Source organism: Propithecus coquereli, unplaced genomic scaffold (genome assembly GCF_000956105.1).
Source record: "Propithecus coquereli isolate 6110/MARCELLA unplaced genomic scaffold, Pcoq_1.0 Scaffold24, whole genome shotgun sequence".
Classification (NCBI taxonomy): Eukaryota; Metazoa; Chordata; class Mammalia; order Primates; family Indriidae; genus Propithecus; species Propithecus coquereli.
In genome coordinates, this window is record NW_012147952.1 from 8,037,227 (window position 1) to 8,049,675 (window position 12,449).

A 12,449-nucleotide genomic window follows, 5' to 3' on the forward strand; every position below is an offset into this window, starting at 1 on the left:
ATTTACAATTGGAAAAATGTCAGTTTTTCTAGTCAGTCATCTCAGTGCTACTTCTTCAATTTCATCTTCTACAGAATCAACTGATTTTACTGCTGGTTTATTGTTTGCATGTTTTAATCGGTGTCTATTTGAATTAAAACTTCTTCCTTCACTGAGGAAAAAGTCTTCGTCTTCATCATGGTCTCTACCCCTGCTGCTTTTATCCCCAGGGATAAAACTTAGAGGGTCAAAGTCTCCTTTGCTGGCAGCCAGAGAATTTGGGTCACTGCTTTTAGAAGAAATGGTGCTGCTGCCACTGGCACCAAATAGCTGTTCCATCAGATTAGCTTTTTTCTCTTTTCTTGTAATTAAATCTACACTGTCTTTACTAAGTTTTTCCATATGGTTTTTTTGGAAATCCAAATCACAACTTTTATGGCTAAATAGATTTGATTTCTCTGATGTTTTTGCAAATGAAGGCACATAGCTACCAAATATAAACTCATCTGGTGAAGCTGGACTTCTAATATTTCCTGGATTCTGACCCTCTCCTTTTGGAGTTAAAAAACGAATATCTTGCAAATGATGCCCATTAAATAATCTTTCAGAGGACTCAGAGAACATGTATGTTTTGGGGCTTCTGTCTGGGGAGTGTAGTTTTGATTCCAAATCAGGTAGCAACGGCAAAGGAGGACATTTTAGATTCTGAGAATCTTGGACTTCTCTGCTGATTTCATTCAGTTTAGCAAGTAGCATTTCCCTCTTCAGTCTTTCTTCTTCCTCTTCTTGCAATTTATCAATATTTTGAATTTGGTACATTTCCATTTGATACCTTCCAGTTTCCAACTCTGGCTTTTCTTCTCTCCCCAGTAAAGATGTCTTTTCTTTTTGCTTTTTATCAAGTTCTTCTCTTTCCCATTCTGTATGAAATCAAATTTTTAAAATGGGATTTTATAACAGTCAATATTTTTTTAAATAGGAAAATTCAACTACTACCTTTAAGGAACAACTGTCTTTATCTAATTTGGGTATTATAAGTACAGTGAGAAAGGACATCATGAATTTCATTTCTACACTTGATACTGTGTGTATATATATATATAAAATATATTTAACATATGTTACATTTAAAATTCACATTTATAGAAAAAATTTGTTCTTCAAGATAAGGATGGGGAAGAAGGTTCTCTGCTTATTTTTTTTTAAACTAATATAGTGATGTAACCTGAATGATGGGTGGTGGGATGGATGAATGAATGGATTGGGAACAGATGAAGGAAAAAGTTTTAATCTTAAAAATAAATTAAAAATTTGGCTGTCATATCCTGACAGAAGATACATTAACCTGAATCTAATTAAGAGAAAACTTCGAAAAAAACAAAATGAAGAACATTCTATTTTTAAAAATGGGTCTGTATTCACCAAAAATGTTAATCTGACCATATATGTATTTTTGCTTATATATATAAAAATCTCCTGCAGATAAAAGGAGACTAAAGAGTTATGGAAACTAAATGTAATTCATGATCATGTTCTGAAAGGAAGAAAATGCTATCAAGAACAATATTGTGTCAACTGACAAAACTGTAATATGGATGGTAGATTAGGTAAATGTGTTATATCAAATACATTTTCTGAAGTTGAAAACTATATTGGCTAAGAGAATGCCCTAGTTTTGAAGAAATACACAGGGAAGTATTTAAGGGTATAAGCATGAGATATATAACTCATTCTTAAATATTTAATAGCTCTTTGGTTATTCTTGCCACTTTTCTATAATTTTGAAATTACTTCCAAATGAAAAAATTAATATTAAAATATGTAAAAACACTACAAGTATGGTTAACTTTATTAAATGACATACATTCTCACTAATGTCAGAGATTATTCCATACAGAACCCAGGAAAAAATTCAGTCAAAAGGACAAAGAGAAGTGATAGTCTTCTGCTACCTTATTCCTATTCCTGTTACCTAGACAGAACTGACCATAATACCTAATTTTCTATTCTGCAGATTAACAGGTGAAAGCATCTTCCTCTGTGCATTAGCCAACAGTGATGCAAATGTAGCTTATATTAAAACCATTATACTGCTTATATATACTGTGTATATAAATATATATCTACAAAAACACACACACATATATGTATAAACATACCTACACACACGCACACTCTCTCTCTCTATCTCTCTCTCTAATTTAAGCAACAATGGGTCATGATTTTATGTTCCATTACTTTCAGCTCAAGGAAAAAAAAGGGATTTCTCTGTAAGCAGCTATTATATAACTAATAGAATACATTCAAAAGATCAGAGTCTGAGGTCCCTCTTGCCCACACCTTTAAGACATTTTATCCAAACAGATATTAATTTATTCCTGAACTTCATTTCCATATCTGAAACTCTGTGAGTTGGTTCACTAAACTTCCACATTAATGGCTGAACACGTTAAAGATTTACATTACACATTAAAACCAAAGAAAAATTATAGGAATATATTCAGAACCTCATAATTCATTGATTTTTATGCAGAAGCTAGTCTGTGGACTAGAGATTGTCAAGGCCAAGTCAATTAAAGAGGGCTGTCTTTCAATTACGTCTTCATTAAGCTTTAGTTAGTATACAAAGAAATTTTTTCCTTCATCTGAATTTTCTAAAGGTAACTTGTCCTTATTCCTTAACCCCAAATAGTGACTGACTTACAGTCTTCAACTTTTTTTCTTTCCCTAATAACTTTATTCAAATGTTTATGACTCCTAATACACCATCCACTATCACTGCATCAGCCTTATCTTGTTCTACACAACTAATTAACAGTTCAGCTGGAAGATATTAGAGGAGGCTAACCCTTTCTTTCCCAAGGGATGCTGACTCATCACTTGCTTAAACAAACTCTGTTTCTTACCATCCTCCAGCTTCTCAACCTCCTGTTTTACAATATGGAGTCCTTGATCTTTAACGAATTTTTCTTCTCTTTCCACAGTTGGATTTAGCATCCCTGCTTCTCCATGGTTATCTTGTTCTTGGGGTTCCAGGTCCTATTATACATTTTTTTAGAAATGCAAGTTCACATATAGCAAAGGGGGAAAAACTATTTAAACATCATAGATTTATTCTCCAATAAGCGTGATTACCAACTAAGTTAAAAATTAAAGCATATTTTCAATTAAGAAATCAGGAAATCATAAGTTACCACCCTTTGGAAGATGCTTCAAAAACACATAGGGTTATTTCTTACTTCAGTTAAAATTTTAAAGAAGCATTTATAAGACACATTAGAACTAATACAAAGTAAAGCCAATCCCCTACAGAAAATTCTGAAGAGGCAAGTTTTGTAAGTATCCTTGCTTTGTACATTTTCACAACAAAATCTGATTAATTCAGTTAACCAGAAATGGCTATTAACCAGCTATGGTGGCTAACTGAGATGTTGTTGTACTTACGACAGGCAGTGACAACTGCATTGAATCTTTCCAGTTCATATTTAATACTATGCCCAAAGCCTCCAGTTCTTAAATTTTACAATATTCAAATCAGATCAATGTTATAAACTTAAAATTCCTTGTTTCTTATGGCCCCTTTCAAATGTCTGTGTAATTTTTCTTAATAAAAGTGAAATATCTATTAGTAGTAAAGACTTGTCTAGTAGAGAGAATTGTACCTTAGTATTCATTTCACCTTCCTTTTAGTAACACTCTCCTATATTTTAGCAAGACAGGGCTACTCAGCTGGAGACGACATTTGCTAGCATCCCTTGCAGCTAGATAGGACCAATGGAAGGTAAGTGGAAGTATGTGTGCAATTTCTGATCACATTTATAAAAAACGAAAACTGCTTGACCTCTACTTCCCCATTTCCCCTTCTCACAGCGGTGCTAAGCCAGTTCCAACCATACAGAAAAGGCCTATACTCTAAAATGGAAGCTCAATAACACAGGGGACGATTACCATGAAATAAAGCTTTCTAACAATCTGGAATTACCCACTGACTTCAGTCTATTACAAGAGAAAGAAACTTGTTTCTTACTTAAGCCACTATATTGAGTCTCTTTCCAGTAGCAGCTTAGCCTGTACTCTAACTAAGCTATCATTGGCTGAGGCCCTTTACAGTGGGGTGAGCTCAGTCTCAAGAGCTTTATAAACTTCATGATTAGTCATTACCACAATCCTGAAAAGTAACCCACCCCCGTTTTACAGATGAGAAAATTGAGCTCCAAGAAGTCATACAACTAAATGTTAGAATCAGAATTTAACTAAAAAGCAGATCTAACTCCAACTCTTTTCACTATACCAGGTTGATACTTCTCCTGCTGAATCTTAAAGTATAAAGATCAATTATTTTTACCCGTTTAAAGTTAAGAATTACTTCGTTGTTCTACACTTTATCACTTCAAAGAAATAAACATTCTAGTCTCAATAAAATTGCAAATACAGAAAGAAATACACTTAGCAGGTACAACTAACTTGTCTAAATTATAAAACAAAAATAAACAAACAAACAAATTAAAAAACTAGAGTACATAGAGGAACCAAATCGGTCCATCTTTTCTGTTTTATACCACAAGAAGAGATTTCAGGGTCACTGGGAAACTTACAAGGTACAAAAACATAATATTATATGAAATATGCTGGAACCCTGATATACCATTTTCTTTGTAGTTTAAATTGTAAACACTAATGATAAAACCCTCTTAGAGAAATAGACTTTCCAGTGATTTAGTGTGAAAGTCCTTTTGAATGAAGGTCCAACACATACCCCCTGAATTCCACTCTAATTTAAATGGTATAAGGTCAGAATCTACTACAATTACCTTGTTCAGCATTCTGTAAAATTCTCCTATATAGGAGGTCAAAAAACATTAATCAAATTCTAAGAAATCATTTGAAAATTACTACAATTTGCTTTTAAACATAAAAGCATTGAGGGTTTTCCAAGACTATCTGGGTAGATAAAAGATAAGAAATTTAGAAAGAAATTCTTCTCTTCTACCTCCAACCCAGAAGGTACAATACATCTTTCTGAAGCCCCTGAAAGATGCAATGTGAACCAGAAGAGTAATTCAAAGGAATTTTATGAAATACATAGATGTTATCTCTTTCTCTTTAAAAGGCTAGTTGCATATCCATACAGATATAGCACTGGCTTTATTACCCAAATTTTAATATGTTTGATATTGTGTTTTTAGGAATAACTTCAAACCTAGTGTTTGACACATAATCAAATTGCTAAACTCACCAAAGTAAGACGTTCTGGTTCTTCCCATTTGTTTTCATAATACATAATTGTTTGTGGTGTTATAGGAAATCCTTCCACCTCTAAGTCTTCAACAGTTTGTACTCCTTTTGTACACAGGTCTGTAAAATCACTCTGGCATGCAGCTACCATGAAAATTATAAAAGAATTTTTCTAATCACATTGAACAATGCTAAGATATATGGAATTCAATTGGTACATTCACCACCTAAATGAGATAATGCATGTTTTGCTCAGCTCAGTGAATACTCACTATTACTATTTTTGTTTCTAGTGTTTATTGGCAATTACTGATTTGGGGACAATTCTGACTATAAATGCTATAAAGTTTTTATAATTATAAGTTTTAAAATTTTTGCAGTTCACAGAAGTAAACGAAGTTTACTTTGGTAAAAAAAACAAAAGTAAAGCTACATAACAATACCAAGTATTTGAATGAAATAATATCTGAGATCTACCTTCAAATACTCTAGAAAAAAGTAGAAAAAATAGATAAAATAAAATTGGTAGAAAGTATAATTGCTAAAGCTAGGTGATTCATAAATGAAGGTTCATTATACTATTCTTTCTACTTTGAGGTATGTTTATATATTTTCATAAAAGTTTCTAAATTATAATAAGAAAATTATAAAAAATTATGGAAAGCATAATTTTCCCTCTCTCTTCAGGGGAAAAAACTGAGAAAGTTAAAAGGATTTCTGAAAATTCACTGTAAAACATTTAAGTTGTAAAAAACACATTTAATTTAAATGTATTTCAGTGAGGTTCTTTCCTTTTTCTTCCATTTCAGAATTTATCATATTATTAATAACTAATAGCTATAATATCAGTTTTTCAACAATAATAGCTACTATACCATTTTTCCTTGATGTAAGGTCTTTTTCCTTCTTTGGAGAGCACTTCGGCAGACGATTAGAATATATGTTTTTTATATCCAGTTCTCTCTCCTTTTCCTGAAAACAAATTCCATACAATTAAGGAAGCAGAGTCTCAGTTTAAAACAAAACAAAAACCCTTACCTTGTCAACTGTTGTGTTTTGTTTTTTTGGTTTTTTTTTTTACTATTTTGAAATATATCTGGCTCAGCTTCCTTTTGTAACTACCAAACCATAGAATGAATGTCTCTAGTGCATTAAGGTTAGGGTAGAACAATTATTCTCCCTAAAAAGTCCAGTATGTTCTGGTAGTAAAAAAACTATTAAGGCAAACTTCATTTTCTACCCATTTTACCTGATAAACCTAGTATTATCTTAACTGTCATCCAGGCTTAGCCACAGAGGCAAAGAATTTAGTTAGCATCTCTCAAATATGGGTTCTGAATTATAGGTGAGTTAAAAATTAGACCACTCTTTTAAACACAGGTGTTCTTGACCATTTTGGGGCTACAGCTTTTTACGAGAATTTGATTAACAAAAGAAAATTCTGTAATGATAATGCATAATTTGGTACAATTTTGCACAAAATTTCCACCCATCAATGACCTCTAGATAGAATTAAGAACATTTACTTTAACAAAATTAAATAATTTGAATGCTCCAACTAAACACTGTGAAAATAAAAGACATTATTTGAGACAACTTTAAAAATAATGAATTATGGGGCCGGGCGTGGTGGCTCACGCCTGTAATTCTAGCTCTCTGGGAGGCCGAGGCGGGCGGATTGTTTGAGCTCAGGAGTTTGAAACCAGCCTGAGCAAGAGCGAGACCCCGTCTCTACTAAAAATAGAAAGAAATTAATTGGACAACTACAAATATATAGAAAAAAATTAGCCGGGCATGGTGGCGCATGCCTGTAGTCCCAGCTACTCGGGAGGCTGAGGCAGGAGGATCGCTTGAGCCCAGGAGTTTGAGGTTGCTGTGAGCTAGGATGATGCCACGGCACTCTAGCCCGGGCAACACAGTGAGACTCTGTCTCAAAAAAAAAAAATAATGAATTATGGGGTGAGCTGAGGAAGAACATTGGGTTATTCAACCATGCAGCACAGAAAAATTTTAGTTCCCGTAATTTTCTTCCAGGATTTTACAATTTATATCAGTTACATCATTCCTATTAGTGTATTCAACGTTTCACTTTGTTATACTGATTATATCAACAAATCTCTTCTAACTGCCAATATGAGAATTTTGTAAATTTTATTGTACCAACTTACAAATATGAATAGTAAGTGTTCTAAAATATTTGGTTTTCATCTAATATGTATTATAAGAAAAATAATGCAATTTAAAATAAAGTGCTTACCTTTAATTTGTGATATAGTTGTTGTAGCTCCTTTTGAAGAACTTTATTTTCATCATGAGCCTCATAAGCCCTTTTCCTTTCAGCAAGTAGCTGTCGTTGGAAACTGTTAGTGCTCAGCTCAAGGTTTTTCGATAGTTCCTATTTGTATAAACACATAAAAAACAGTACTGTTTTTTTTTTTTAATAAGAATCCAACAGTAAAAATTAGCACATAGTAGTGTCAAAATGATGTTTTTACTGGTCCAGTGTAAGACATATAAATCAGGCTGAACTTAGCATTCATGAACATAAACTGGAAAATAGATTTACCAAAAATTTAATAAGATACCTACCCTATTATTACTTTATTTTTCAAAATAATTTGTAAATAAATTCTTAAGCATTTTTCTGGAGCACACATGGATAGATATTTAAGTTGAAAGTAAAAGACAGACAAACACAGGCTTTCAAAATTCATTGTTTAAGCAAATAATTGGACACCAAGACTTCTGAAATTATACAGTGCTATTCAACGGTCACAGAATACCTACGTAAAATATGTCTAGATAAAAACAATAGCCATTTTCATGGTCTTCAAACATGTTCCATGAAGTTTATGATAGAATTTAGGTTAAAATATTTTCTTTTATAATAACTTGTTAAAATACCATTTCTAACTTCTGGATGAAAAAAAGGCTTTTTATATATAAATAATTATCACAAATGAAATAAATGTTTATGTTAAAGTATTAGGAAATCACAAAGAAAAATATAAAATAAAAAGCAGTTATAATTCTATTACCCTGTAATAATCACTGTCAATATTTTGGTGTCTATAATTTGAGATTTTGATATATTTTTCTCACTAAATATACATACATATGTATCCTCAAAAATTCAGTAATAAGAAATCAAACAGCTCAGTAAAAAATGGAGGAAATAATCTGAACACGTAATTCACCAAAGAAGATATACAGAGATGAATGGGCACACTGAACAATATTTCAATATCATTAGCTATAAAGGAAATGCAAATTAAAGCCACAATGAAACAATACTACTTATCTATTAGAATGTCTAAAACTAGAAAAACTGAGCATACAAAATGTTGGTGAGGATGAGCAGCAGCCAGAACTCTCTTACACTTTTGGTGGGAATGTAAAATGGCATAACCATTTTGGAAGACAGTTGGACAGTAAAACATGCACCTACTATATGACACAATCATTCTACAAGGCCTGTGCCCATACAAAGACTTATGCATCAATGTTCTTAGCAGCTTCATTTGTGAAAAAACTGGAAACAACCCAAATGTCTATCATTTGTTTATCCATCAACAAACTAATGGATAAACAAAATGTGGTATAAATCTATACGGTAAGAGTATTTACTACTCAGCAATAAACAAGAATGAACAATTGATACATATAACATGTTTGAATCACAAAATAATTTTGCTGAATGAAAGGAGCCAGGCATAAAAGAATATATACTGTATGATTCCACTTATATAAAATTCTTGAAAATGCAAACTAATTTTATAGGGACAAAAAGTAGATCAACTGGGGATTAGTGGGCAGGAATTAGAAAAAGGGAGGGAATACAAAGAGACATTAAAAAATGTTATACATCAAAAAAAGCACTAATAATTGAAGTTTACAAGTAAAAAAAATGAAGTTTCTGAGTTGATAGACATTGATACAATTTTAAATCTTTTGAAAAGCATAACCAAAATGCCCTCAGGAAAGGTTGTTAACAATTTACATTCTCTTTGAAAGTTGAGTAGCCTTTTTCACTACATTTTTGTAATAAGTGGATATTGTAATTCTTTAATCTATCAGATTAGCCCTAAAAAGACTATAATTATTTTAACTTGTATTTCTTTGATTACTACTAAAGTTAATTTTCATTTTTATTGGCCATCCATATTCTTTATGAAATGTGTTTATAATGTAATAGGAATCTAAAATATAATGACAAAATCGCAGAAAAGCAAATTGAAAAACAAAAACAAAAAAAGCTAAGAATGTTCAGAATTGAAGATATAGAGATATGGAATCAGAATAATTATCATGACAAAGGTTGGATCAGGAAAGAATCATCAAAGAATGGTAAATTTTGATGAAAAACAAGATATTTACATATTCTTAAAGCAGCTCTTCACAGATCGTTTATTGGTTTCATTATAAGGAGAAGAACATTATATACAGTAGACAAATACATCAACACTTTGGCCAGGTGATCAAAATAAACATTACCAATGAAGGCCAGGTGAACATCATGTGTCTCTAGAGGTGATATCTTTTTTTTTTTTTTTTTTTTGAGAAAGTCTTGCTCTATCACCCCGGCTAGAGTGCAAAGGCGTATTCATAGTTCACCGGAACCTCAAACTCCTGGCTCAAGGGATCCTCCTGCCTCAGACTCCTGAGTAGCTGGAATTATAGATGCACACCACCATGCTCTGCTAATTTTTCCATTTTTTGTAAAGACAGGGTCTCCCTCTTGTTCAGAACTCTCGACCTCAAGAAATCCTCCCACCTCAGCCTCCCAGAGTGCTAGGATTACAGGAGTGATTCATTGCACCTGGCCAAAAAGTGACATCTTAAGTAGGAAATAACATCACCTATTCAATATTTGCACCAAGAACACAAAAACCTCAGTCACAATGAAACATCAGAGAAATATAAAATTCAGTATATTCTATTAAATGAAGAGGGATAGGGAACAATATTCTTCAAAAAATGTGAATGTCATAAAAAGACAACAAAAGGATGTGGATATGTTCCAGATAAAAGAAGGTAAGAGACCTGGACAATTCAGCACAATACCTGACTCTGGACTGGATCCTATACTGGAGGAGGGAAAGTGCTATTTATGTAAAAGACATTAAATCAACTAAAAAATTATATTGTGGACAGTAGATTAGAGGTAATTACTGTAAAAATATAAATCATAGTACTATCATAATTGTACTATGGTTATATAAGGGCATATCCTTATTCTTAAAAAATACACACTGATATATTTAGGGCTAAAGGGCATGATGTATACAACTTGCCCTCAGAAGAAAAACATTATCTATGTATATGTGTATGACACAGAGAGATCACATGACAGAGCATGTGTGCATATTATAAATGCGGTAGTGAATCTGGGTTATGTGTATAGGATTGTTCTTTGTACTATTTTTAAATTTGCAACTCTGTAAGCTTGAAATTATTTCAATATAAAAAGTTAATTAAAAAATCCTACCCATAGATAATTTTGATGCAAAACAGGAAACCATTCAACTTAAAGAAAAAAATGTTAAAAGGTACTAGAGACAATATATACTCAAGTTCCAAATGACAATAACTGCCAACCTGGAATCCAAGCAAGACCAAGAAAAATCGTCATTCAAGGATGAAGATAAAATACTTTCAGACAAAGACTAAAAAATTTTGCCACTAAGAAGCACTCGATGGAAGAAAAATTTCAGTAAGAAGAAATGAACCCTAAAAGAAAGAAGCAATAATGAGCAATGGTGACATGCCAGAAATAATGGTAAACCTAATAGTACTTTTTAAAAAATTAAGAAAGGCTTATAAATAAACTGAATTAAAACAGACATAATAATATGGAAGATGACATGAGAGAGACTGGAAAAAGTGTTCTACTTTCCTAACAGAGTTTTAAAAACAGAAATGAATTATTTTAGACTTCCATAATTCAAGTACACTTTAAAAACTTAAGGGTAAATTCTAAAAGAATAGAAATAGAATGTGTCACTTTGAAATCAATAGAAAAGCAGAATAAAAAGTAAAAGGTAAGAAGGAGGAAAAAAAGCTGAGAGAAATGATTATAATAATTTTGTTTTAAAGATAATACATGTAAATCCAAATATCTCAGTAGTCATAACAAATGTAAATGAATAACAACTTTGTTGAAAAAGATAACCTTATATTATATTCTTTTCTTAAAAATTTAGCCAACTCTTGTATAAGCACAGATGAAGCTTAACAAACAAAAGTTGAAAGTACAGTAAAGGAAAATAATTTATTAGGTGAAAATCTAGTCAAAAGAAAACTAGTCAACTAAATAGGCTTTAAGACAAAAAGCATTATTAGGGAGGAATAAGGAGTTATTATTTAATGATTAAAATAAAAATTTACCAGAAAAGTAAAACAACCTTGAACATGTGTCAAGTTTAATTCTGAACCGCAAAATAACACTGTTTCTAAACATGCTGATTTTTTGGCAATTTTTATCAAGAGGAAGCATACATATATTTACTGTATTAGGAATAAAAGTGGGGAATCTAACTACAGAAATGGCAGGTATTTTAAAAATCATTAATAGTATGAAATAAGGCCAACAAATACACCATCTGAAATGAACAATTTTCCAGAATAGAAATTATTCCAAGTAGCTGAAAAAGAACTATAATTCCTGAATCAATCTATTAAGTGAAGTAGTTAAGTAGAAATAAAAAAGCAAAAACAAACTCCCCAATAAGCACTATTAATACATCCAGATGTTTTCAGAGGTGAAATCTAATAAATTTTAAGAAACAGATATCCCTATCTTTTAAAACGTGTAAAAGAGAAGAGAAAGAACAAAACACTGTATGTCATTCTTAAGAATTTTTATACTCTTGATGTCAAAACTGGATAAGGACAGCTGGAAAATAAAATCATAGGCCATTCTTATATACAAATATTGTTGCAAAAATCCCAAATATTATTGATAGCATAAGAAATTCAGCAGTGTATAAAAATTACATCACAACTAAGTAGCATCTATGCCAAGAAAGCAAAGAACAAGAGTAGGCCGGGCGCGGTGGCTCACGCCTGTAATCCTAGCACTCTGGAAGGCCGAGGCAGGTGCATTGCTCAAGTTCAGGAGTTTGAGACCAGCCTGAACAAGAGCGAGACCCCATCTCTACTAAAAAAATAGAAAGAAATGATCTGGACAACTAAAACTACAAATATATAGAAAAAAATTAGCCGGGCATGGTGGC

At 32.0% G+C, this 12,449-nt stretch overlaps 1 protein-coding gene across 1 annotated transcript in view; it reads right to left on the reverse strand.

Annotated features, from left to right (window-relative positions):
- Positions 1 to 36: 36 nt before the first annotated feature.
- LCA5 (Leber congenital amaurosis 5) overlaps positions 37 to 12,449 on the reverse strand; it is a 46,111-nt gene continuing 33,698 nt past the window's right edge. The window contains exons 3-7 of the mRNA XM_012646084.1: positions 7,472 to 7,609; positions 6,090 to 6,186; positions 5,216 to 5,358; positions 2,886 to 3,018; positions 37 to 899 (exon numbers count right to left, since the gene is read on the reverse strand). Coding sequence (XP_012501538.1) covers positions 37 to 899; positions 2,886 to 3,018; positions 5,216 to 5,358; positions 6,090 to 6,186; positions 7,472 to 7,609 — 1,374 coding nt within the window. The remainder of the gene's footprint in view (positions 900 to 2,885; positions 3,019 to 5,215; positions 5,359 to 6,089; positions 6,187 to 7,471; positions 7,610 to 12,449) is intronic.